Source organism: Emydura macquarii, unplaced genomic scaffold, assembly GCF_026122565.2.
Source record: "Emydura macquarii macquarii isolate MOO-44397 ecotype Brisbane River unplaced genomic scaffold, CSIRO-AGI_Emac_v2 contig_3390, whole genome shotgun sequence".
NCBI lineage: Eukaryota > Metazoa > Chordata > Testudines > Chelidae > Emydura > Emydura macquarii.
Window position 1 is genome coordinate 7378507 of NW_027133527.1, and position 27614 is coordinate 7406120.

Genomic DNA, 27614 nt, shown 5'->3' on the forward strand with positions numbered 1-27614 from the left:
AGGGAGGTGAACACATTAACTTCAAACACTCAAGGATTCATCTGGGTAAGAACATCTCGTTATAAACCTACATTTTAAAAGTTAGAAATTGGCTTTACCTCTGAAGCCTCAGACGGCCAGTCTGCCATTGATATGGTCATCTTGTACTGAGTGTCACTGGAAAGACACAAGAACATTAATATACAGAATTTTTCACTTCTCTTAAATCACCAGAACTTTAGCTTGATTTCAAACCCCTCAAAAAGACGGTAGATTTTAAGAGGATCAGTATTCACTGAGCGATGAAACACAGGATTCCCTCCACCTTGAGCTGCCAGAGAATGTTTATGTACTTACTTGCATGTTTCCTTACAAGAGTCAATACAAAACTGCCTGTGTCCTATACTTGATCTCAGTGAAGAATAGCAATATGCTGTTTGGTGAAAACAAAAAGCAAACAATCCTTTCAGATGAGAACTTTGCTGCTGCACAGATCTGCTTCCCCTTTAACCTTCCATTTTTGGGAAAACCATTTAAGCAAAAAGTGAAACTGTTAGACAGCGTAACACTTTTTGCAGATAGCTACTATTAAGGGCTTAATAGATTGATTATGCAGCACTGTATTATGTAAGGTATATCTTCATTACTCCAGTATGTATCATGGGCTGCCACTTGAAATTAAACCTCACTGGATATATTAATACCCCTCTTCTATAAATCCCTTTTCTCTAAATGTCTGTCACAAGAGAACTGCAACACTCAAACGTTCTGTCAGAGCAGACACAATTGTGCTGAGGGTTACATCTGCTTTGTGCCACTTTGTACTGAAGGGGGGATTTACTTGGGGATCTGTACAAACAGGTGGAGCAGTGCTGACCTTTCCATGCTAGGAGACCTGAAATGCAGCGAGGCTGGTGGTTTCTGTTCACGCCATGGCAAGGAGCAGAAATCCCGGCCATCCCTCATGGTCTTGTTACCAGCTGGCCCTCTCTGTGTGAGAAGCCTTTAGCTAAGCTGTATGGAAGCTGAGATTCCTTTGCCTGATGCCAGAGGTGAGGGCTTTGCCTCCCTCCTCACTATTCACCTGATTAGCAACCAGAGCTGCTGCTGAACTCGTACAAGCAAAGTGTTTAATTCATAGTTACTCCCAACAGAGCCCTGTGTGTTTCCCATCCCTTTCATTATGTGCTGTGGGGCCTTATTACTTCATGCTCTGGTCACATCCTTACCCCAGTCTGGATCATCTTCATTGTTGCAATAATTTACCCCTTCAGGTAAAGGAAACAGATAGTGACCACACCCGCAGTTTTCAAACATCTGAGCTTGGAAACAGGAGCGCAGACAAGCCTGCAAGAAGGGGACAAGGAGCCATTTAGAACTGGGGCACTCTCTCACGCTGATCAGTGCATCAAGGAGGGCAGAGACTGCTCCACGATGCCTTCCTACCAGGCTCCCACAGGGCCTATTCCTCCCGCAGTGAATGGAAGATTTGGGAGACTCGTGTTAGGAGAAGCTCATTTCACTCAGGGAGCCAGTTTTGCTGGTTTAGCAAGCTGAACTGCACTGTGACTCAAGGCTGATAAGTTCTTACAGGTGGAGTGATAAGCATGGTGCAAGGGATTTTGGTCTTTAAACTACCTGTGTACAAATCAGAATTTGCTGGCAGACTATGGAACGCAGTAGTAACAAATGGATTGGTTTCACAATTCCCAGCTGTTAAATCTTCCTTGCTTTAGAACTTCTGCTTGCTTTGCTTTTCACTTTTCTCTCTGGTGCTCTCAAAGCACTTTACAATGGTGAGTAAGTGATACTACCCCATTTAACAGATGGAGTAATTGAGCCACAGAGAGGTAAGCAGCTTATCTCCAGTCACACACAACTAATTATTTGTGGCTGCTGGGTTATAGGGTTTCCAAAAAGAAAAGTAAGTTACATTAAACTTATGGACCTTGACCTTGTTTCCAGCCCTTATATGGCATATTCTTATTTCCCTTTGATTTATGAACATAGATGGGTAATATTCCAGACTAGGGGTTGGACTGGATTTTTCAAAATCCTTCTAGTTTCTATTAAAATGTGAAGCATTTTTAAAGTTCTTATACACAGCAGCTCTCATAGAGCTGAATTTTTTTCACTCAGCCACAGCCTTCCCTTGAGATGGTCATGATCGAGAACTGCAACTTTTCAATTAGCCTGATCATTTGATGACAACCTGTTCTGTTCATTACCTCTGAAGCACTGGGCGTTGGCCACTGTTGGAAGACTGGATACTAGGCTAGATGGACTATTAGTCTGACCCCATATGGTCGTTCTTCTGCTTTTCAGTTTCAGGCCATTGCAAAGCAGGATGGTACCCATAAGATATTGGAATGGGCTATTTGATGGAGTGAGAGAAGAAATTGGAGACTAAGAAGAGAGAGAGAAATCCCATCCTTCCAGCTGGATGAAGGGTCATATCTCCCATGCAATAGGAAACAGCTAAGAACTGTACTATAAATTAGTCAGAGCTATGAAAAAGTTTCATTTTGTTGACAGGTGTTTAAAACTTCCCTTGGGTGATATGAATTATATAGGGGCAGAGTTAGATCCTGGGACAAAATTTAGAAACCTTTGAGCTAAGTATTATTAAGTATTAGTGTCATTTAAAGTATTTGCTTAGATACATTTTAAAATAGTTATTAAACATTTATGGTAAATTGGTCTAATTAAAACGTTTATATTAAGTTAGAGATATGAAATACCTACCAATACATATAGCCTGTCCCTGTGATTGGGGATGTGAGTTTAATCTACAAGCCAGCTGGAAATGACTCCAGCCAAAGGGCTTCTGCTGTTTTCCCTAGAAAGCTGTTCCACAGCAGTCTGACATTTTTCATTATTAGGAAATATGTTCTGCTTAGGTATCCCTCAGTTCTATTGTATCCCATTATTCCTAGTTACAGCCTCTTGGAGCATTAGAAAAAAAAGCTATAAAAGCACAATGTAAATGCTAAGCAAAGCTTCCCCGTTTCTCTCCCTTCTTTGATTCTGAAGCAAAAGAAAGGCCTGAAGGGAATTTACATTTCCGTATAGTAAGAGCCATATCTGTATTTTCAATCATAAAGAATGTATTTCACATAAGGAAAACAAAATAATGAAAGAACAAAAGCGAAGTCACCCTGAGAAAACCGTGTTTGTGTGTGTGGTTTCTTGTCACAGGCAGCAGCAGTTCTGTCTGCCTGTCTGTCTCTGCGGAAGGCAGAGTTGTTAGCAGTTTAAAGGTGGAGCACACTAAATTCAAAAGATAATATTTATACAGCTACATAGACCAGAGATACCTTTCACCTCTAACTACATATAAAGCAGCAATAGTCATGCTGTTTCCCAATGTATTTAAATATTACATTATTTTCCTTGAAACTGTAATTATTCAATGGCTTCCCATCTAGAATTGTGGTTGCTGTTTGTTGCAATCCCCCCAACGCTGGAGTGGTTATCCTAGACTGACTACCCCCAATATTCTAACTGAAGTAGCATGTGAAGTATACACTGATTATTCAATAATCCCTTCTGAGTTCAAAGCACATCCCCCCTGCACAGGTGTCGTCATTACTTTACAACTCCACACCTACTGGCTAGATAACTTATTGTTCTATGATAAAAGGATTTCAGTCAATCATCACACACTCAAAAATCAAACATTATCCTTTCATGATCAACAATGAAATTCTTTCCTTATTGACACTATGTAAATAATATCACATTGCTCCTTCATAGGACATCTGCAAAAGCAAATATTGGTTTGTGCCCTTTTGCTGCTTTATGATGAAAGAAGGTCAGCAAAGTGTGAGATTAAAATGCGATCTATTTTCCTGTTTGTGATTTAGCTAAGAACTACCAGGAATACAGTCGTGTCATCCCTTGGTGTGTCAGAGGACTCTAGCGAATCCCCAGCTATGGACTGGGCGCGCGCTCAGCCCTTAACTGAGGGATTGGGGGTGGGGGGTGCGGTCCTGAATCTTTAATAACAGATATTTTCTTCCAACTGTTTGAGTCGTGGAAGGAACAGGTGTTAGCCAACACAATTTCAAACTGTCCAAATAAAAATCACCTCCCCCAATGCTCAGGTAGAACATCTGGATATTTGGGGAGCCATAATCCTTGTTGTCCATAGCATCTTGTAAGAAAAACAGCGCAAAGATGACCTGAAGTTGGGGTGTGTTCAAGCTGGATAATTTCTTTTCAGAAAGTGTTTCAAGCCCCCTTTATCCTTCATAAAGAAGCAACAAGGGTCACACACCCATTTTTCCCCTTTACAAGTCACCTTTCACACACTTGCCATGTCCTGACTCCACAGCAATACCCCTAGAAAATCTGCAAAAGCAGGAGCAGCACCAATCCTCCAGAAATGCCCACAGCCAGCTGAGTCTTTATTTTAGGTTTCCACATGTTGCTCCTTTTATTTCTTGTCTAACATGAACAGCATTTGCAACATGGGAGCCACAACTTTCATTCAGCATCTAATCATTTAGCAAAGCTATTTGTTGTCCTATGCACTGCTCTGCCAGGAGGGGCGTCCCCTAATTGCCTGACTTTGGGATCACTGGAACACAAGGTCCTTTCGCTCTCTCTGTAGGTAAAGCACAAGGCCTTTCAGTTCTTTGAAAGAATCATCAGTTTTCCTATAGGGTCGTCTTAGCAAGACCAAACGCCCAATGCTTTGTATTGTCCAGAAGTGGAGAAAATGTGAAGTGGGGGAAAGCTCCACAAAGACAAAATGAGACCACTAAACCAGATCCTGTTAGGGCTCATTCATATGGTAGCTTTTGGGATAATTTATAGCTAGAGATTCTGGGCCATAGTCACGCTGCTTTTGTTATGCCCTGCTAGAGTCATGCTAAGTGCTGCAGGCAGTGGAAATCCCAGTGGCGTTAGAGGTGGGTGAACTGCAGACGCAGCATTTAGGACAGGAACAAGAGGGGACACTGAACATTGTGGTTGGATTCACCCTATCGCTGCCTGTGCTCTGATTTCAGGATGGATGGGGGCCTCCAGCAGTGGGGCTTCCGAGAGAACTCTACTCTGGGAAGCTCATCTCTGAGGAAGAAACTGGGCACTATTGTAGAGGGCAATGAACAAAACCAGACAAAGCTCAAAAGTGCTGCCTGGCTGGACTAAAGAGGTAAATCACCCTTCTGTCCACCAGCACAAGGGTCCTGGATTTGCTCTCTGATGTTTTGCAGGGATACTTCTCCCTCAGGACTCCCTGCCTTCCTAAAGTCCTAGGACACCCCGCAAACAAAGAAAGAAGTTCTCTGGTACTTTCAGCACGTTCATTTTGGTTTTGTTCTGGCCAACAAGTTCTCACTGGGTGAGAATGTCTCACTTGGAGTCCTTGTCCACTTTGGCATTTCTCTGGGCCCCTTGTGCAGGCACCACCTTTGCTTTATTCATTGTTGCATTTGCCCATTATTTTACTGCTAATGTACTTATTTTGGTACATCACATTTTGTTGCACCCTGCAATTTATCTGGGAACTTTTGTAATTTCACCTTTGCAGTCTGACCCCTTAATCCATTCAAGTTCACCCAACAGTTCCCAAGTTCTTCTAAAATGTGCTCTACTGGAATTCAGCTTATGTTCTGTACTCCTTTTCTGTTCTCTCCAATCATAACAGTTTTTATCTGGCAGAGACAGACATGCAGGCCTTTGGATGCTTGTATGAAAGTAAATAAGAGAGAGGAAAACTGGGAGGGATTCAATGAGAATGTATAATGTTACTGGAGGGTGCACAGATATCCTAGATTCTGAGTGCTTTGACTTATGTATAATCATCATCCATGATCCCTGAGTTCCCACAGTCTCTCCCAGGGACCAAAATTACAGATTTTTTTTTTTTTTTTTGCTTTTTCGGTTTACAAATCATTGCTTTGCTGGTAAGTTGCAGTTATTGGAATTCTGTGCAACCATAAGGAATGTTGGGAAATTTGCTATGTTACAGCTTGGCAGAAAGCTACAGAAAAGCCTGAAACAAAACAGCAAAATAAAGCTTCCAACTGGATAGAGTGAAAGGAACCATTTCCACTTAGTCTTCGCTCTGCTTAGCAGTTTGTGTAGAAAGAATGAGTGACAGAGAATTACCTTAAACTGTATTCTGTCTAAGCAATTTAAAAATTCCTAGTGGCTTAATATAACTTTGAATAGCTAAATTGTTAGGCTTTGATCCTGCAAACATACACACGAATTTTCCAGATGAACTCAATGGGAACATTCATTTGCATGAAGTTACTGACATGCATAAGTGTTTGCAAGATTGGGGCTTTCATCTGTGTTTTTAAAAAGTGTTTCTTATGCTTAGTTCATGCTTAATGGTTATTTTAGAGATTCTAATCTCTTAGGTTTAACTTTCTTATTCTCTAGAATAGGCATGTAAATTAAGAACGTAAATTTATTAAATGATTAAAAAACCCAAACCCGTTTTAATTAAAAACGTCCTTTACCTGTATGGAGTAGGTGGTGTTATATTCATTATAAAGATTTTTTACAGGGACATCTGACCCATTCATAGTGCAGTCGCTGTAGGGATAACCCATCCGCTCAAGTTCATCCTGAAAGAAAACCAAAACCACCAAATATATGTTGTAGTCATGGTTCCTTTCTGTCCCATGTCTGTTTGGTGCAATCCTGGAGAGGCTCTGATAGCCACAAGCAGCAATATTAGAGGAATATCATTTTTGGGAAATGCATGGAGCTGACCTGGAATTCTTTGGTGCTCAGGAAGGGCCTTGGGCTTTCTGGATTAGACAGAGAGAACCTCCTCATACCCGAGTGCTCTGTGACCCCCTCTGATTGTCTATTGGAGAGGGTTAATGGACGATTCATGGGTTCCACCCTGTCCCAAACCCCAGATTAGAGGTTCCCGTGACAACAGCATTCTAGCCATAGAAGCGTAAATGGAGTAGGGGAAAAGCTGGGATGTGTTAGCCACATACAGTGTGTGGCAAACGCTGACGGATGCACAGCCAACAATAATAGTAGCAACCAAACAAAACACCCCATACCTTAATCATGAAACGTACAGAAAGAAACATGACACCTGCTGTCTGTATGATTCTGTGGAGATTCTGATAAGTATACTACAGTCTTAAAGCTAATGACAGGGGCAGTCAGGGAGTGTAACAGTCTGGTAACTGTACCTCGGTGAGAAGCAGGGAGGCAAAGATGAGGTGCCCTGCCCCCAACATTATTTATTTTAGCATCAGCATTAAATGTCAGTGGACTCCCTGAGCACTGCAGCTGCTGATACATGGAGTGAAAAGGCCACAGTTACCTGAGCTGAGGTTTTTGGCTTCAACAACAGTACTGTACCAGATTAGTTGCAGTCAATCTTTCATAAGCAATGTTCCAAGCCATAGCTAGTATAGAACTTGACTGGTTTGGATTGAGCCAGTTCAGACAAGACTGAAAACAAACTTGGCTCCTGTCCCATCAGATAGCATTATTCTCATGATTTGTTCTGATGAAACGTCACACATACCACTAATACGCCGATAGAGGTTTCTGTCCCAGACATGGCATAGATGCCCAGGTCTTTAAGGAACGGGAAACTCTTCTGTTCATGCAGCATAAGCCTGGCCCCAGCAGTAGAAGTGAGGTAGGGAATATAGTCTTGTTGGCTGATGTCCAGAATTAACTTCAGCCCTGCAGGCACCAAACACAATATTCAAAACCCCAAAACATGAAGTGCAGGGTTTGTATGTAACAACTGAAGAGTCTTTCCTTCTTTCTCACTATGCAGGGAAACCCCTTTCCACTGAGAGAGGAGAACAGACCCATAATCCTTAGATTGACCAATGTTACATCTGTTAATGCGTTGAAAAAGACTCTGACACACAGATCAATGTGTGGAAAGGAAACACTTGATTCTGTGGGCATTTTCCTAGGTACTCAGCCTAACTACACTTTTCATAAAGTCATCCGATTATTCCTGGTTATACCCCTTTGCACATTCCTATGTAATCCCGCCCCTCCTCAGGGTTTATCCCTTTTCTAATCCTGGCAGATAGTTATCAGTCCTTATCCATCCCGTTCCCCTAAGAACTCATTCATCAGACCAGCCGTACTGGGTCAGCCCAATGATCCATCTAGCCAAGTATCCTGTCTTCCAACAGTGGCCAGTGCCAGGTGCTTTATAGGGAATGAACAGAAAAGGCAATCATCAAGAGATCCATCCCGTCGCAACCCTAAATAGTATCATAAATCATCAGCCTCTTCATGATATGTAACAGAACTTGCTTTCTGCAGATGAAATGTTTCCTAGCCACTCCATTTCCTTGGTTCCCTCTCTTGTAGCAGGATTTTTATTACTTACCAAACTCTGCTCCAGGGTTGGAAGAAATCAGGGCTTCCTCAGCCATGCCCCAGTTAAAGATGTAGCAGTTGCCATGGTCAGGATGATAGATCTGTGTGAAATTTCTGAAAGAATCATGCACAATAAGGTGTGACCGTGTAGGGAGGTAAAATGCTGGTACTAATGGATCTTATGTTTTGATAGCTTGTAGTTATGCCTAGAATGTAGATTTAGCCTCTTTATTTGCTGCAGACAAATACAACAGTTTCTACTGGCATACGATGCTCAGTTTTTAAGTGGTGTAATTTCATCCAATTTGCTCTATTAAAAAATATCGTCAGCAATTTGTGAGACTTCATAGGGACTTGTTTAGAAGTTTTTTAAATTAATTTCCATTGCAAGATTTCATTTTTTCCTATTTAATTTGATAGTGTTGCAGACTCTCTGTCCCATCAAAATCCCTCCTATTTCTGGGACAAGCCTGGTGCCAGCTGGCAAAGGGAGCAATACACTCAGCTGGCTCAGAGCTTTGGGAAGGTGGAGGTGCAGTGCTCCCAACAGTGAGAGTTCCTTCAACGCTCTTTATTTACAGGATCTTAAAGCACTGGTAGGCGGCTTAAATTGTGTCATCAATATGTTGTACTTAGCCAAAAAAAAACAAATGGAATTTAGAATATGGTATTTAAGGGCCTTTAAATAAAGTATGTTCTAGTATCAGTGGAGGCAAAATGGGGGAAGGCTGTAAGGTTAATTTCAGAGGGGATGTTGCATTTTAGTTGTGTGTGTAAACGTGTAAGTGTTCCCCCTGGGAACGTAACGAACTGCACAGGACATGCTGTGACGTGGGCCTCAGCTGTGTCTGAAGCACATTCTGCAGTAGAGAAGTGCCGAGCTGCACTGCCACAAAAGGAGCTCTGGAAAGCACCCTGTCTCACACAGACCCCGTGCCTCTGGAAGCACAGCCATTGCGACACCCACAGCATGGGGCTAGCCATGGCTCATCTCTGGCGAGGTTAGCACCCGGGCAGCACTTGCCTCATGGGAGCAGCGGGCCTGACCTTGTCCAGCCTGCACAGAAAGCGGGGAAGGATTCCTTGCAGCACCTACACTCTCTTGCTCACCTGTGCAAGGTAGAGAGACAGTCTTGCCCACAGAGTCTGCATCTCCAAGGTACATGCTGTACCGTGACGGAAAGGAGCCTGCATGTGGTTTTGTATTGAATGCTACAGTGTGACATCTGTGTGGCACACCCAAATAAGTGCCTGACTTAGAGCTGTGATAACTGACTTGCCCTGGGGCTGCAATAACTGACTCGCTCTGTTTCGAGAACTACCCAACTGTTTGTTTACTGATCATTCTTGTAATGTCCTGTCCAGGAGCAGTACTGCAGGAAGGGCTCGTTACAGCACAACCTATCTTGGAATCAGACACTCAGGTCTGCAGATAAAAAGGGCTTGTCACTCACAGGCTGTGATGATGGAAGAAGTGTATTATCCAGCAACCTGCCTTAGGAGCATGTGTAACCGAGGGCTTGTATTTGTTTGAGAACAGGACACTGGGTCAAGTGTGTGCTCTGTGGTTAGTTATTACTAAGCCTTTAGGCAGACTAATTCCCACTGAAGCTAGTTGGGCTCTGACGGTGCTCAGCATCTCTGAAACTCAGACCACTTCTTTATGTGCTCAGGTTTAGGGTCTGAAGTTTAAAGATTGGCCTTAGTTCCTTGTCCATGGTCATCCGGAGCCAGTGACAGAGCTGGGGCTGGGACTCTCCTGATTCCGTCTTGTGTTCACATCACCAGACCCATCAATGGGTCAGAGATCAGGGAGGGCTGGACAATGACCAGGGATTGAGCTGAGCAGAGCACCCAGGGAAGTTAGTACATTCTCAAACACAGAGGGGCACGTACATTTGTTATGTGCAGGGGGGCGGAGTCTCCTCTCTGTTAGCAGGCGGAGCCCCCACTCTTCAATATAGGTTCCACACTGAGAGCACAGGGAGGGTACAACCTTCATAGTACTGAGCTACCCCATCAACTGGTGTTGGAAGACTCTGCAGAACAGACATTTGGTGCCCAGGCTCCCTGCAGACCAAGGACTCTCACTCCACGCATGGAACTCCACGGATACCCGAAGGGTAATTAGCAGCCTTGCGAATATACCCCGGGCACCTGGCTTTGTTGTCGACAGGAATAAACAGCAACAATGCACTGATTCTCTGTCTGGTACACAGACAAACTGACATCATTAGATATTGGAACAATGTTTACAAATAAGACTGTGACGAAGAGTAATTAAGTCTCTGTGCTCATGGTAGTCCCAAATCATCCAAAATTCTCCTCCAACAGTAACTGTAGGGTGTTAATCAGATGTTAGTGGATGCATTTTCAACTACTCAATATGTATAAATGGAAGAAGGAAGATGAAAAATGGCTTGGGGTCTAATCCTGCGGCTGTGAAGAGCACATAACTCCCACTGATTTGGAGTGCAGCTTGGAATAGGTTTGATATTAACTAATCTACAGCCACCCTGCAGTCCGTAATCACGTAAGACGTATTCCTAAGTCATTTGTTTCTTATGTCATGTCTATTGATTAACATGGAGCTTATAACTAATATTTGCCTGCAAATTCCCTGGCAATGCTCCTATTTAGAATTAAATTGATATCAGTTACTCAGACTTTACCAGCTAAGTCTTAAGTGTTGGCTTCTCAGTATGGTTCTCTGAGCTGCTGAAGTCTAGAGTAGTAACTTTGCCCATCACAAATTACAAGTCAGGCAAATTGTCTTTGAGCTTGAAGTTTTTGAATTGAGGGTTTTTTTAATTAAAAAATATTCTACCATAAAGATGATTATATGGGTTGTTTCCCCTGCTGCACTGCATTCTCACGGTGAAATAGACACAAGTTGGAGCAGTTCCACGAGCTGGGACCTCAGAGATATGGCTGCAACATGGACGGACTAGTTTTTAAATAATTGACTACCCCTCAGGAACTGACTAATAAGAAGTTGCCTCCAGCCAAAATGTAAGGTTTTCACTGGTAAGTTACAGTTTAAACACAGCAGACACCCAGTAACACTCCAAATGGGGATGTTGTGATGGTAATACCCAGTTTAAGTTTAGGCCATTTAATAATTTGGTTTGAAATTCTGTTATAAGATCCCTGCTCCATTCAGGCTAATGAGCACCCAGCAACGTTGGATGGGTAAAAGCTAAATTGCAACTCATTGCTTTAAGGAGTGAGACTTGTGTGTTGTTTCTATTACATGTTAATATAGACTTCTCTCTAAACATTTTTCTTTTGCCCTGGTCTTTATGGATTTAATTCTGTACAATGAAGATATTTAAGAAGACAATAAAAAGAGCAGGAATCACACAGCGGTGCAAGGCTCTGGATGGCACATGATTTAATATGTAATGGTAGTAGTAATTAATATTTTCACAGCATCTAGGAGCCTCAATCATGGACTAGGACCCCATTGTGCTCATCACTGTTCAAACACAGAAGAAAAAGGGGTCCCTGCTCCAAAGAGCTTAACACTCCCTTTGCCGTGCCTGGTCCCAAGTGATGCTGAGACAGACTACACCTACCTGTAGCTGCAGGGCTCTGCCCCGTACAGACACGCTAGGATCATGTCCTCTGGCTGGTAGCCCATCCTGATCCTTTCTTGCAGCGGGACTTTCGCGAGGATGCTAGTGGACTGTAGAATGTACCATTCTGTCACCCCTTGGGCCGCGCTGGTGAAGTTCCAATAGATGCACTGAGGGGTGCCCTCATGGCTGCACTGAAGACACATGGAGTTGGATTCGAATAGGAACTAGCACACGGCCTGCAGGCAGCTGGCCTTGTGTTCAAAGGGAAGGAGTCACCTCTGGGCTGGACTAGCAGCTGTGCCCCTGCAGCATTCACAGGGCATTGGGGTCCCAACATACACAAGCCACCTCCGAGCCCACTCCATCACCACTGCCCACATGGGCATTTGTACGGCTGGCATGGAGGTCCTTTCTGCAGTGCCAGGGCACCTGAGTGCAGCTCTGCCCAGGGTCCCACTGCAGGTTTCAGTGGGCTGGTGCAGCTAACACTGGCCTCTGCACCACAGGTGAATTTCACCTGTGAACCCACCTGCTGTAGGTTGCACCTAGCTCAGTTTCCACATGACCCTGCTCCTGGGATCCCTAGTGCGCCACTCCCATGGACTGAATAGCAGTGCCCTTGGGAACTTTTAGGACGCGGGAGCAGGGTCCATACACACAGTCAGTGTGCGGCACACTAGCGAGAGAGATTTGCACGCCAGCTTGCTGTGCACTAACTTTGTCTAGACAAGCCCTGAGAGGTTTGATCCTGATGGAGGCACCCAGAGTCCCGGCTGCATCGGCTGTGGCAGGATCAGGCCCAAAGAATTAGAAGTGTTTCTGTGAAACGAACCAGTTCAGTGCTGGTTTGATTAAAAATACCAACCACCGCAGCCCCCAGCATGCCAGTATTACACGCGAGTCCTGCTGACCAGCCTGCCAAAGACACACAGGCCTGATCGAGCAGCCCCCGGCATACACCCAGTGCGTCACTGTGCGGGGAGTAATTTGCTATGGGATCAAGGGTTGATTCCAAGCAACTCTAAACTGAGGGCAAATGACTGTTTAGAAATGAAGCAAAGAGCTTTGCCAGGGCCCTGTTGTGACCCAGCACTGACCACACAATGCAGTTTCTCAAGAGAGAAACCTGTGGAGAAACAAACTCCAGAGGCCCCATTTGGAGGCCCTATCAGATGGATATAGCCCTTTGATGGGGTGTTCAGCTGACATTTGGCCTGACAGGGTTAATGAAGGCTGAGAAGGGGGCTAATTAACCCAAGAAGCCACAGCTGAGGGGAATCTGATAGCTAAGTAATCCCCTGACTGAGTGAGTGAGCCCCACGGAAGAGGAACAAGTTGGGCTGGGACTATATAGGCAGGATATTGGAAGCAGACAGGTCTGCTGGAAAAGTCTGCAGTCACTCTGTGGGAGAAGGAAGGTGTGTTTGGGCTAGTCACCCCAGGGGAGCTAGGGATGTGGGACAGGGCTCAGGGGAAGTCAGTAAGCTCTAGAAGGAACAGACCTAGACTTCCAGCTGGAGGTTCCCTGAGCCAGAACCCAGAGCAGAGTGGAGGCCTTCTTTGCGGCAAGCAGATATCCCCGCCCAGGCTGGACCACAGAGTTGCTGGTCCTAGTGAAGGGGGCTGATGAAACAGATTCTAGAGAGCCAGTAGTGACAATGGAAGATGCAGAGATACCTGCAGTGCCATATGATACAAGCTGCTGAAGAACAGCGATAATTGCTCAAGATCTTTCAAGAAATAAGCAAAGGCCAGAGAGGTTGGGGCAAGAAAAAAGGTCTTAGTGTCAGGAGACCAGATGCCTGAGCACGGCATTTTTATGCCTGTAGGTGGAGGGGATGCTGAGAAAGAGTGTCCCTATTGGGAAGATACGAAGCCCAGCCCCAAAAATAATAAGCCTCAAAATCAGGCAGGAAATCCCAAAGGTGTCTGTGAAGAAAACAGGAAAAGGAACACTTGTTTCACCTGCAGGGAAGTAGGACATATGAGGCAGTGCCCTCACAGACAACAGTAACCCAGGGAAAGGCAGGGTCCTGATGGGGGATGAGAAAAAGGTGATGAGTGAGGAACAGGGCCAAGGGCCCAGAAGGAAGTGCCAGATACCCGAAGGGGAGGCACAGCAAGGTGGTGGAGTAGGCCAAAGGGGCTGAAAGGGAGAAGAGGGATTGGGGAGAAGAAAGAGTCCCTCAGAGGTCCAGTTGAAGGATGAGGGGACTAATATGGAGACTACTCGAGGCAAACTGGGAGAAGGGGAGCTGGGAGAGCCTCCAGAGCAAGGGCCAGGGCTACAGGAGAAACTGAAAGCCACCAAGCTGGCCTTGCGAGTATCATGTGAAGACTGCGTTCCAGAGAGAGAAATTCAGGGAGGAGAATGGCAAGCTGCTCCTTGTGGCAGGAGGCCTGGAGCATGAGTGGGACGACCTGCGGGCCCAGCTGTAACTGCTCCAGGAGAGAAGGCATCCACCCACCTGAGGATTGCAGTCTTGATGGGAAGGTAGGTGATGGGGTGTTGACCTGACACTTGGCCTGAAAGGGTTAATGAAGACTATGAAGAGGGCTACTTAACCCAAAAAGCCCCAGCTGAGGGGAGTCAGGTGGCTAAGCAATCCCCTGAATGAGGGAGGGAGCCTAGCTGAGGAAGAACTGGGCTGGGACTATAAAGACAGGCAATTAGAAGTGGAAGGGGGTTGCATTTGGGTTGGCAAACCCAGAGTGGGGGGATGCCAGGAAGGTAGGACAGGACTCGACTCAGGGAAAGGCAGTAAGGTCTAGAAGGGAACCAACCTTGACTGCTGGCTAGAGGGTCCCTGAGCCAGAACCCGGAGTAGAAAGCAGGCCTGGGTTCCCCTGCCAGCCATGGAGGGAGTGGCACTACGAGGCAGTGAATGAGAGCGACCATGATACCCTGGAAGGGGAACATGCATATAGTGACCTGGCCAGAGGGCTGAGTCCCAAAGAGCTGGCAGCAACTTGTGGAGTGTGAGAGGGGCTGCAGACTCCGAGAGAAGTGGAGAGATGGTGTGCAACTGGGGGAAGGGGCACTGACCTTGTGAGCTATTCCCCAGAGTGATCAGGAGGAGGTTCCACTCTAGTGGTGAGTGGAGCGCCCCATCACACGCCCTATCTGCCTTGATCCCAGGATCTAACTCTCCTCCCCATACTATTATTATTATTTACTCTTTGGACTCGCCCCAGTCTTGAACCAGGACCCTGTGGTGCTAGGTGCTGTACAAAAACAGAACGAAGACAGTTCCTGCTCCAAACAGATCATAGTATAACGTGTGTCCTCGAGAGACATGCAGCACACATCCACACTGAGCTATAAAACCTCCACTTACCAGCTTCACGGCCACTTTATGTTTCTTTACTTCTGACGTCGCGTTGGACAGGGCGGGAGAGGAATTGTTTTGTTGGGTATCTGAGCCATTGTGGCTGGTCTCAAAGAGATCGATAATGACGGGCTGATCTGGGTCACTCTCGTCAATCAGGACCAAGGGTATTTGGTTCCAGAGCCTCAGGTCTAACCTCTGAGAAAGCGTCTCACTGGAGTTTAGTGGGAGAGCTGAGATTGCATCCCCGTGCTTGGACTGCAGGATCCTTTCCAGGGCTGCCTCAGCGAGCTCATCTAACTCCTTCAATAGATGCTTCACCTTTGAGTATCTGCAGGACAAAGAGCAGTTACCGGGGCTGGGAAGGTGGCGGAGGCTTGCAGTAGATTAGATTTCTATAGCGAACACAGACCTTAGTCAGCTTCATAAAGAGTTACTGAAAAATGAATTGCTGTCCAGGTACTAAGTGTGATCTATGCTAGAATGTGTATCCTGGCTGCCAGACACGGGGGCAAGGAGTATATATAAAATTAGCCAGGAGATAATCAATGTTTTACTGAAGAATTGCTGTGTGATACAGAAATAATGTCATTATCTTTCAAATAACTCACTGGTTCCTGGGTCAGCAGTGGGCTAACATAACTAGGAGCTGCTGTACAAGAAGACACAAAAATCAACTTATTCGTTGTGGGTTTGCTCTGAGTTTTGAGACCCTGACTGGGGGCATGTCTACACTAAAACTTAAGTCGACCTACGTTAGGTAGACTTACAGGTTCATGTACACATTGCCCTTTTTTTTGTCAGTGGTGTGTCTTCACCAAGAGTGCTTTCACTGACTTCAGGGGCAGTGTGCAGGGCTGAGAGCCTGGGCTCCCAGCTTCCCGCTCCCCTCTGGGAGCGTGGGGGCTGGCCCCCTCCCATGGGCTCCTGGCTTGCCGCTCCTCTTCAGGAGTGGGGTTGCTCTCCCCCAGGACTCTTGGCTACCTGCTGGGCAGCTCCTTTGCTTCCCAAGGGGGAGCCGAGAACCTGGACAGCAGCTGAGTGGGGAGCCGTGACATTGACAAGAATGACAGCCAACAGGGATGTAAGTAACCTGCAGTGTCCACCCGGACTCCATGTTGCCCTAATTACACTGACGTAAGCCCTGTGCCTCTTGTGGAGGTGGAGTTATGTCAGTGTTGTAGGGCACTTACAGAAGCGGGAGCAAGGCTGGAGTGTGTAGACTGACACAATTAGGTCGATGTAAGCTGCCTTATGTCGACCTAATGCTGTAGTGGAGACCAAGCCTGGGATATACTTTACACTTAGGGCCACACCTCCGTTCTGTCCCATTGATGTAAATTAAAGTAACTCCAATGAAGTCATTAGACTGCCGGATTTACTCTGAATTTACTGTGATGTAACTGAGAGCAGATATTGGCCTTTAATGGCACCCAGATAATGGGGTCCGGTTGCAGAACGAAGGTGTTTTCATTCATTTTTCTTATTTTTTTTTAAAAGGGCTTGTTGAATTACAATGGCCACTTTCAGAAAACCCCCATATTATTGCAATTTGAGATGGAAAAGATGTATAGTGCTATGCACTGGGAATGTCATTGAGCAAGTCAGCATCACAGCTAATACTGTGTAACTTGATGCAGACAAGGAACTCACTTGAAGGGGTTGGCACTGCAGACTGTGACTGCTGGGAACTTCATGGTCTTAAATCCTATAGAGAGAGATGAACTGACACTATAGGAAAGATATGTTTGAATGAGGATCGCCCACTGCCAGAAGACTAGGGATGCAAAGAGCAGAGTCAGGAAAAACCAGATGACTTTCTTCTTTGGCCCTTCTCGGATGATGCGTTTGGGCCCATGAGTGTTGGTGTTATCACAATACCAAACCAGCAGCTCTTTGTATGTGTATCCAGGACCCTTCTGGAGACGATGGAGCACTCTAATGAAATACTTTTTAAAGTTCATTGTATTGCCTGTAACATGGGAGAAAAAACAGAATAGGTTAGTCCTAGGCAGCAGGAATTTCAATTACTTGCTGTATTCTGCTCGTAGGAGTCCTTCAGATGGGAGGCTAAGCAGCAGGTGCCTTCAGCCTGTGTCTTGTAGCTCAACAGGTGGACTTTACAAATCATACGGTAGCAATCTCACCACAACAATTAGGGCACAGGTCTACATTGCCACAAAGGAAATTTGAATTAGATTCTCAGCATCTCACTACCTATTCTGGAGACCTCCCACTGTACCTCCCCAGAGCTGGGCTTCCTCCAGTAATACTGAAAATCCTTCCCATCTAGACATGGGTAATGAAAAACATACAGCTATTGGAAGGCAAGTCATACTTGCAAACCCATTCTAAGCCCATTACAGCCTAAACTGTGTAAGATCCTTGGAGAAGGGACCACTATTTTGTCTCAAAGAACCACCATTCATTAATTAATAAATGCTGCTACTATAGACCAGTCAGTCTTAAATCTTTATCTGCTCTAGGTCTGTTTGAACTGCATAACTCTGAACTAGTTTGAACAGCAACTAGGATAACTAATCTTAATTCTCAATGTAGAAGGGGCCTAAAGGGATTTGAATTGAAATGGCTGGGGAAGAAATATTACCAGCTCCTTAGGCAGCAGTATATGCACCCTCCCAAAAGGGGAGCAAGAAAGAGGGATTTAGATACAATAGTGTCCTTCTTCAAGACTTAAAAATGTCAAAGGTGTAAGGGGTGTCTGCCAGAGAAAGGACAATAGGTTTATTTTTTTCAGATTCCTTTGTTTTAAGATAATATCCGTACATTTTGTGCTGCTAATGTGAGGGATGCTGCATATTTTGCATTGGTATTATGAGTACATGGTACATTTTCTGCTGCTATTGAGAGTCAAGAATGTGTATTACCAAATTTTTATATCCTGGAGCAGAATTTCACAACAAAAGAAAGACCTAGCTGGGTAGAAAATTGTTCAGAAGTTTAAAATGTAGGAAGTCAGGATCAAAGAACCATGTTAAATATGGTAGGAAGCGTACTGGGAACAGTAACACTGAATGTGTAAAATTAGAAATGTTTCGATAGTCAGCAATATTCAGAAGCCAGAATGCATAAAAGCAGAATAATTCAGTGTTACTGTTACTAATCCCATGTAGATAAAATATCAAAGGGAAGTTGCAGTTCAGTTGGGGCATAGGCCAAACACTCAACAGAGATCCCTTTACACTCTAGAAGGGGAAGACCATACAGGCTTGATTTCATTAGATTAGACGGTCTTTTCCTCTTGGGCCTGTTTGGTGAGAGGACTGCATCAGTTTGAAACCTTAGACAGCAAAGCAGAGAAACTGGATAGTAACTGAGTACTCATGAAGACTCAGCTGTTTAGGGAAGTAGGTGAGGAAACCTTCCAAATCTGGCCTAGATTGCAAGTGCAATGAGCTTGGTAAAGGTTTAAAATGATTCAATGACTTCTTGGTGTCTCTTGACCTCATGCTGACCTGGAGTCAAACTCCATCTGTCTCCCATTACTCACAGCCCTTTAATCCTGTGCCCTGCCCCAACGGCTCCTCACCACTCAAAATCAACTGTTATAGGGACATCACATGAGACCCAGATTACCTCCTCCCTAAGGAAAACCATGGGAAGGAGCTCTGGAGGGAAGGAAAACTTCCAGCACTATCACATTTCAGAGACTTCCTAGGATTGTTCTGTCAGAAACAGGGTTTAGACTCCTTTCTCCTTGGGAACAGGAAGCAGTTTTGTTCCCAAGCCCAACAGATTTCATGTAACCTGCAAAGGAGACTTGTAGCCCTGGGGCTCCCAACCCACCACCTCCCTGATAGCACTGCTCCAATGAAGTCACAATACCAAGGATTCTCCGAGCCCCCCACCACATTTGGGTTTCCTGCTCTCAAGGGTTTCTTCAGTTTGAAGAGGGTTTTTATGTTTAACTTCCCAATGGCTTTTGTGCAGATCTGTGGTGGGGATGAGGGCAAGCAATATGCACTCTTCCTGCCCACCCCTTCTATTTTCCAGACATGGCTGCCCGAGCTGCAGAAGCTCTCTGCAGGGTTTGAGGTGCTGCAGAAGCAATGACTCTTCCCTGCACCCCAATTCACCACTGCACGACAGGAGAGTTCCAGGCAGAAGGTCTTCTCTGAGTAGATAACTCCAGAGGAATAAGCAAGCCCATGACACACAGGCAGGCTGGAGGATTTTTATGTATGGCCTTTTCACCTCAGCTGTTCTGCCACTAGCTGGACATTTGCTTGCTAAATCCCAGATCAGGAAGCCTCAAGGACAGCCTTTGTTTCATAAATAGGTGTAACCAAAATACACTTGAAGCCAGAGAGATTGGCAAAAGCAAACTAGTAAATATTTTCCCCTCTCTTCAAAAATCCATTAAAATATTTAGATTAGATTAAAATTAAAACACACCCAAACTCCACCAGGCAAAATCCAACCTTGTTAGACCAGACTAGCTGGTCCAGGATGTCCTGGGTTCTGTGTTCGCTGTGCTGCTTATTCACTCTCACACTACCCAAATAAGTATCTGAAATAGAGAGGTGACAAAGTCAGATCTTGTTTCAGTTCTAAAAAGCTACCACCAACGGGGGTCCTGGGCTCATCTGTACAGAACTGTCAGTGGCGCATTTACTTGAGGGGCTTGGAAAGAAGTACTAGTTTCTTTTAATAGTATGTCTCCCAAGTCTGAGTTTTAATGGTCTTAAAACCAAATCCCCAACCAATAAGAGTAGTATAGCCAACCACCAGCGTTCAGAATGAGGAGTCAGACCCCCAAGTCAGGGGATTGATTGTTTTTAAAATCTCATTCTTGTCAAGCCAATCTCATTTTGATCTTCCTTCTGATCTAAGTCCTGACTGTGTGGCCTACACAGTCATCCTGCCTGCTGGCTGCTTGATGGGAGATTCCTGTTACCCTCTCCACCCCCATCACTTTCCTATCTCCCTCCTTATCTCTGCCCCACTCACATTCTCCTCCATGCTGCACCAGAGTCTCCCAACTCCCACTTGTCCCCTCAGCCTCTCACCCTTCTTTGCCTGCTAATCCTTGCTGCAGCTTACTACATCCTGCCCCACAGTCCTCTGTATCCTTCAGTCTCCTCTAGTACCCCATTACTTTCACCTACAGCCACCCTCCCTCCTCTTCTAGACTGTCCTGTGCCCCATCTCAGTTGCATGTGGGCACTGTTAGTAACACATACTTTTAACACTGCAGGGGCTGGAGACCCCTAAGATACACAGGGAATAGCCTCTGGATGGAATTTTAGCCTTCAGGCCAGATTCCCTTGGTTTTATTTCATTTAAACCCTTAGGCAAAACATGAACCTCTAAAAGCAGGACCAAGCAGGACCATCTGCATACCCAGGATGGGCACTAAGCATGGGAGAAAAAGGCATACCTATGAGCAGACTTCACAGAGAGTCTCACAAGCTGATTGAATACCTGTTATTTAACAGGCGTGTAGCTTCATGTGGTTGAAGTTCAAGTTCCTGCACTGTTTAGGTTATGGCTCTAGAGTAAGTTCTTCCCTTGCTTACATGTGCTGAAGTCAGTAGGGTTGCACATGTGTAACTGAGGCTAACATACAGAATGCAGGATTAGGCCTCATACGCTGATTACAGAGCTCAAACCAGTGACCTGTCTTGCTCCTGAATTCTGAGCCAATTGGAAGCAGCAGTGTTGACTAATAAAGCATTAAGCCTCATGATTATGAGGGACGTGCTGCTTCTGCAAAGTTGTTATGCAGCTGGTGCAACCTGGGCAAATTATTTTTGTAGGGCTTTCTTTGGAAAGGGCATGGTCAAAAGTGATGCCAAGACACTCCATATATTCTAATACATCTCAAAGAAGGAGCTCTTTGAGCTTGTTAAAGGTAACACTTCAAAATTCTCCCTCCCTCAATTTCCTACTCATTGTCACAGGGGTCCAGTGATTATTAAAACCACATGATGAGCATTATCATCTCCACTAGCAATCCGGAACTGCTCTTCTCCGTACCAAGTAACAGGCTGACAGATGAGCAATCCCCTCCAGATGACTGGCTTCTATAGATTGTTTGGAATTTCAGTTCCTTGTGTATATTTCCCTTCCATTATATCATCATCCATAAAAGATTTTAGATGTTCTCCTACATGTGACTATGTGCTGACAGTGGAGTTATGGCATAAGGGCACAGTGTCAGGCATACTGTAGGGGAAGGAAACCAGGAAGTTGTAATGAACGCTCCATTGGATATAGTGATTAGTTTTTCCCATCTAATCAAGCTGGTGAGCACCAAATGGTTCCTCCCGTAGCTCAGACTGCCAGAAAGATTCTGCTTGACATAAGCTCCACACTCTGAATTCACTGTTGGAGAACATGCCAGAATAGCAGTTTTGGGAAGTGAAGACTCTGTACAAAGAACAGGGGTGGGAAGCAGCAGTAGAAAGTTCTTCCAAATTACCATTTCAATATACTTGACCGTTCACGGAAACAGAACCTTTAGTGATAAGAGGGGGTGTTCCTTCTCCAGGTCCAGTGACTCCTAGGTCTCTGTGAGATTGTCAGAAAGGAAGTATCTTAGTGTCAAGTGTGAAAGTTACATCAACACCTGTTGACTAGAAACTGGACAGAGACCCCACCTCATTCCACTAAGGCAACTGAGCAGCCTCCAGGGACTAATGACTTTTGGTTGCTAGTGAACAGGGCTGGATCACAAACCAATCATTCTAGTCAGCCAGGATCACAGCACAGACTTCTGAGCTACCAGTGCTTTTCAAACACTTTTTCTGAGTAATCTGGTCTTGCAGATACACTCAGGAAAATCAGTGTTCATTAATTAGCCTTTCACTTTACAACTCAGCCAGCCAACATTCATCATTCATAAAGCATGCATAAAGTCTAACACAGACACTTGTTTACAACAATACCTTTGTATTATAATACTTTAAAGCCTATATCCTCTTATATCCAGGATTTAAGGATTACCGTTGTTTTTCTTCAAACAAATGCACTCAGAAGTTTCATAATAAACATATACAAATAAACATCTCTTTAGAATAAAGCACAAAGTTTCTATTGTAATCTGAATATTTAAACCTTTTCATTTACAAATTTATAATCTGCTATAACACAGTAGATACACACAACTGCATCCTTATATGGATAAAAAGATTAAAAACCCTGAAATGTTGTTTTTTACCTACATTTTTTGTCCACAATTTTGCAGCAGTCATTACACATACACACTCTGTATCTTGAATGTATTTATCCATCTAATAAATGACCCTTTTAAAAATTACTTTGTAGCTCACATTATATTTCTGGTACTTTTAACACCCTTTTGTATTCTCTTGCCATTGAGTGTTTTCACAGAATTAGCCATCATATACTAGATTCAGATTACTCATTTTATCATGTTTTCCTATCATTTAAAACAGTGTCAAGTAGTTCAAACCCAACTCCTAATTGTTTATTTACTTACCCTAATGTTTTTCATTATTTTCTAAATGTTCAAGTAAAACTGTTTCTTTGGGATTCATTCCTATTTTACTGCACTGATTACAACCCCACAAGAAAATAACCATTAGTGTAATCAAAACCATCTAGTCCAGTGGCTCTCAACCTTTCCAGATTACTGTACTCTTTTCAGGAGTCTGATTTATCTTTATCTTGCATACCCCAAGTTTCATCTCACTTTAAAACTACTTGCTTACAAAATCGGACATCAAAATACACAAGTGTCTCAGCACACTATTACTGACAAATTGCTTGCTTTCTCATTTTTACCATATAATTATAAAACAAATCAATTAGAATATAAATATTGTACTTACATTTCAGTCTACTGTGTATAAACAAGTCACTGTATGAAATTTTAGTTAGTACTGACTTCACTAGTGCTTTTTATGTAGCCTGTTGTAGAACTAGGTAAATATCTAGATGAGTTGATATATCGCCCCTAGAAGACCTCTGCGTACCCCTGATTGAGAACCACTGATCTAGTCTGATCAGGTTTGTTTTACTATCCAACCTAAGGGTGCTATCCTGCAACCACTTCTCACGTGAGAAGTCCCACTGATGTCAAATGGTATACTTTGCCTGAAAGGATTATTCATGTGAGTAAACGTTTGCAGGGATGGACCACAAGTGAAGAGAAAAAACAAACAGCATAAAAGGTGAAAATGAAATGATAATTCTGTATTAATTTGAGACATTACTAATGGAGGATTTTTTAATTAGGACTAATCTTTAATTATGACTAATCTAATTATGACCATGGTCCTTTAAAGATTTTTAACACAGCTGACATTTCTAAATCCATCTGTGGTGACATGTCCTGGTTCTGGACCTGGGAAGGGCCCTGAACTGGTTCTGGACTGCAGTTAGGCTCTGTCCCTGTCTGCTGTGACTTCAATAACATTTTTGAGGAAATCTACCCATCTTTGTAGAACCACTGGTGCACCTCCAACAGTGACAAACGGTGGGAGAGCTACTGTAGGCAAGGCAGAGGCATTTCTACCTCGTATCATCAAGACCTGCTCTGATCTGAGTTAGATGGCGTGGTGGTAAAATGGCCATGCCCTGTTGATGCTAAGGAGCTGGAAGGCGTAATGCCCAGGTCAAGTAGACATAAACAGAAGTGTAGCTGGAGGACTAACTGCCGAGTATATACTTAGCGTCTCAGATGAGACCGTAGCCAGGGTAGCTAGAGCATACTTCTGCTTGCACTGCCGAGACTGCACTGCTATTTTTAGCATGCCAGCTCAATCAGAGTTAGTGCAGGTATGTCTACTTGAGCAGGAAAGTACCTGTTCTAGTGTAGACATACCCATTCTGCTCCCACCATTGGAGCAGAACAAACAGTAATACAATGATGGGAAAATCTCCTCCCTACCCCCACCCAAAAATGCTGTGTAGACAAGAGGACTGGAGACACAACCATTTATCCTAATCATTTTTAAAAAACTATTTATTGAGGAAATTTTAACAAGTTTACAAGTCCTTACCAGGTAAATTTCAGAAACAAAACAATCATTATAACAGTTAACATTAGTTAAAGAGACTTTACACAGGAATCTAGTCATCAGATCTATAGTCAAATCAGTCTGAATCACAGTTTACAACCTGTTCAAGCTAACACGTTCTGCCCAATGCTGGCAGCACAATCTAGTTAACAAACACCACTTCAAAAGGATTTTTTAATGTGGCAGGAGGCCAAGAGCCAAGCTTACTTCGTCTGTCAGGATTAAGCATTGTTTTCAAACAGAAAAGCTGTCTGATCACTTGTTTGTGTTCAAGTGCAACTTTTCTTTTGATCATTTTTCAAGAAGGAAAGCAACCCTACTTTTATTTTTTTTAAACTTTTCCAACTTTAACACATTTCCTTACCTTATTTTCTAATTGTTTTCTAAGATGAAATCTTACTCTTTCCTTACTCCTGCAGACTGCTCTGGGCATGGTGGCTTGCTACAGGTCTACAGTCACATCTGCTCTTCTTGAGACAGCTCCTTGTGCTCATTTGATATCGGAGGAGTTCAAGCAGCCATGTATTCTAAAGGGATATTCAACAGTTTCTCTGTGAACCCTTCAGGTTGTCCAACTCTCCCATTAGCTGGGATTTACCCTGAGCTTTGCACATAGGAGATAAGTAAGAGAAACTGGCACTCACCCACCACTGCTGCAGCACAGATAAATGTACTACCCCCTCTCTATCCCACCCTGAATCAGGGAACACAGGCTGCAGCACAATACCCTTCCCCTCCCTCACTCTACATCGCAAATTGAGGTTAGGGCTGACAATTTAGGAAGTTGTAGAAGCCAGATAGAACTCCATCCGATAGTCAGGCTACCGCTAGCAGAGGAAGACAGGGCAAAAAATATGTTTGTCCCTGATTTGGGGGTGAGAAAAGATCTATCCCTGCAGCTTCCCCTAGATAGCACTGTTTACAAAATTGCAGCATGCAGCAATAGTTGCAGGCAGGTGGGAAACTTTATGATGCCTAATTACTGCTTCCAGGAGCTTCTTGTTTAATTGTTTTACCTTCCTCTCTCCTGATTTGGGGTACTGCTGGGTAAAGCATCCACCAGATGCCAATCTCCACCTCTTCTGTTGATCTGCACTTTGCCCCTACACACTGCCCAGGTTGTATGGATTCTTCTCTGATACATAAGTAAGGAATTAGTTGCATATTTCTTCATCAATATATTGTGTAATAATACTCTGCCCTTTTATAGTTATGAGGATCTCAAAGCACTTTGCAAACTTTAATGGACACCTCCAGTAAACAATGGAGCAGTTGTCTACACCAAAAGATACCTCCACCATTGTTTGGACACATTTAAAGTTCGGCTCTTGCTGGCATCTGCCAGCACAAATGTGTTATCTGATGTAATTTTCAAGAACTGATCCTGAAAATCATTTCTGGACACAGGGCTTCAGTAGCACTGAAGGAACCAGTGATACTTCACTCTCATGGAGGCCCTATCCACACAGTGATTGAAATCATACTAGCAACATCTGTGTGTATGGTCCTAGCACAGTTTGGTGCCTTATTGTGGAGAGGCTACTCTCACCGCACCTCAAGAACCATAAATCCAGTCCTACACCTGTTGAAGTCCAAAGTGACACTTCTATCGGCATAATAAGGCACAGGATCAGACTCCATATTATAAAATCATGCTATAGACTACCAATTAGTCTGTAATAGGATTTGGCTAGCATAGTTCTCATTTAAAAAAAATCCCAGTCCACACGGATTAGGGAGGCCATGCAAGAAGTCTGTTGCTAACATAATTCCAACACTAGGCCAGGCCCTTAATATCTCCTGTTAGTTTCCTTGCTGAAATGAACAATAATTCCTCTCTGATCTTCTTTAGTCTTGTTTTCCTACAGAAAGGATTTTACTCTGTTCTGATTTAATTTTTGCAACCTAGGTGTAGAAATATTTTTATTTCTGTACAGATTTGCAGACTAACTGGCAGTGTAACGAAAACGGAACCAGAAGTGTACATACTCTTATCAGATAGGAAAACATTTACTGAACCTGTCTGATGTGTAATATGATCAGCAAAGGTTTTGCTTCAATTGTGTCTAACTTGGCTAATTCTGGATGAGATCCAGCCTCCCTGTAGGGCCTACTCTCCTAGACACAAATGCTTAATGCTGAGGGAGGAGGGAGTTACATGTCATTAGAAGACTTTTTTTAAAGGATTAAATTTTTAAAACTAACAGTCTGTTTCCCATATGAAAAATGACAGTACATTGAGGGCCAGCACCACAAAAGACTTAGGCACCTAAAACCTAGATTTAAGCACCAATGCAATCCACAAAACCCCCACTCAGCTGCCACTTACCCCTGTAAGTGCCTTGGCACCTAAATTTTTGCCATTAAAGTTCTTTAGGCACCTAAGTTTCTGCCTGTGGGCATGCACACTGCTACCTCAGGCAGGCATCTCTTGCCTAAGACCCAGCGCAGGATACTCAAATTAGGGCAAGATAGGAATTCCCTTGCCTATATTGCCTGTGGGGCCCATCCGGCAGGTGTGCTATCAGCATGCTTAACTTTACACAAATGCCAGGGGAGGACCCTGGCCTTTCTTCTTCAAATATTGGAACAATCCCTCCTTTACCTACATGCTAAGTCCTGTGTTTCTCCTGGAAGAGTCAGTGTCGCTCAGTCACTTAGAACAGGCCAAGGAATCACGTTCCTTGTTGGTTGTTAGTGAGGATGATGTTGTTGAGAGTTAAATCTATGTAGCGTACATATAAACAGAAACATGCTAGTATGAAGAGAAGCCCTTGTAACTAGAGCAGCAGGAGCTCTAACCAGCAGTTCTTACAAGTTTGGTTTTCTTAGTGCTTTACAGTAACAATCTGTATCAGGGATAGATTAGGTAACAGATCATGCATCCTCAAGAGGGATGACAGTTCTCTGATGAGAAATCCAAGTGACAGCTGTTTGGGGATGGATGGGACATCTGGAGCAAAGGACATGGCCACTGAAGTATTTGGAAAACCAAACTCTCACTTCATTCCTTTAGTCAAGGAAATTTAAATATAAAATCCAGAGGTTAATACAAATTAAACAGGAAACATTATACCTGACTGAGCAGTACGCACATTCAGTATACTCTATTGGCATGACAGCCTGTACAAGTGTTGCCAAAGTGTAAAAGGATTGAATGACCTCAAGTTACCATCAGCAGCTCAAGCACTAAAAAGCACCATGCTTGAGTGACAAGTTTTCCATTCCAAAAGCATTGATATCTACATATTGCATAAAGAGTAAAATAAATAATTCTCTCTTATGTTAGTGAAGCAAAACATTTGCTGAAAGAGGCAGAAACTAAACTCACTAACTTCAGTTTGAACAAATAATGTGTAGCACTGTATATTGTCCAC

The 27614-nt window shown here is 43.9% G+C and overlaps 1 protein-coding gene across 1 annotated transcript in view; it reads right to left on the reverse strand.

The window, feature by feature from the left end:
* The window catches only part of SCNN1B (sodium channel epithelial 1 subunit beta), a 37675-nt gene that overhangs the window by 6571 nt on the left and 3490 nt on the right, over window positions 1–27614 (reverse strand). Inside the window, exons 2-10 of the mRNA XM_067534226.1 lie at window positions 16883–17201; window positions 15239–15560; window positions 11898–12091; window positions 8330–8433; window positions 7496–7659; window positions 6459–6566; window positions 1209–1326; window positions 337–412; window positions 99–156 (exon numbers count right to left, since the gene is read on the reverse strand). Of these exons, the coding sequence (XP_067390327.1) occupies window positions 99–156; window positions 337–412; window positions 1209–1326; window positions 6459–6566; window positions 7496–7659; window positions 8330–8433; window positions 11898–12091; window positions 15239–15560; window positions 16883–17193 (1455 nt within the window). The 5' untranslated portion in view covers window positions 17194–17201. The remainder of the gene's footprint in view (window positions 1–98; window positions 157–336; window positions 413–1208; window positions 1327–6458; window positions 6567–7495; window positions 7660–8329; window positions 8434–11897; window positions 12092–15238; window positions 15561–16882; window positions 17202–27614) is intronic.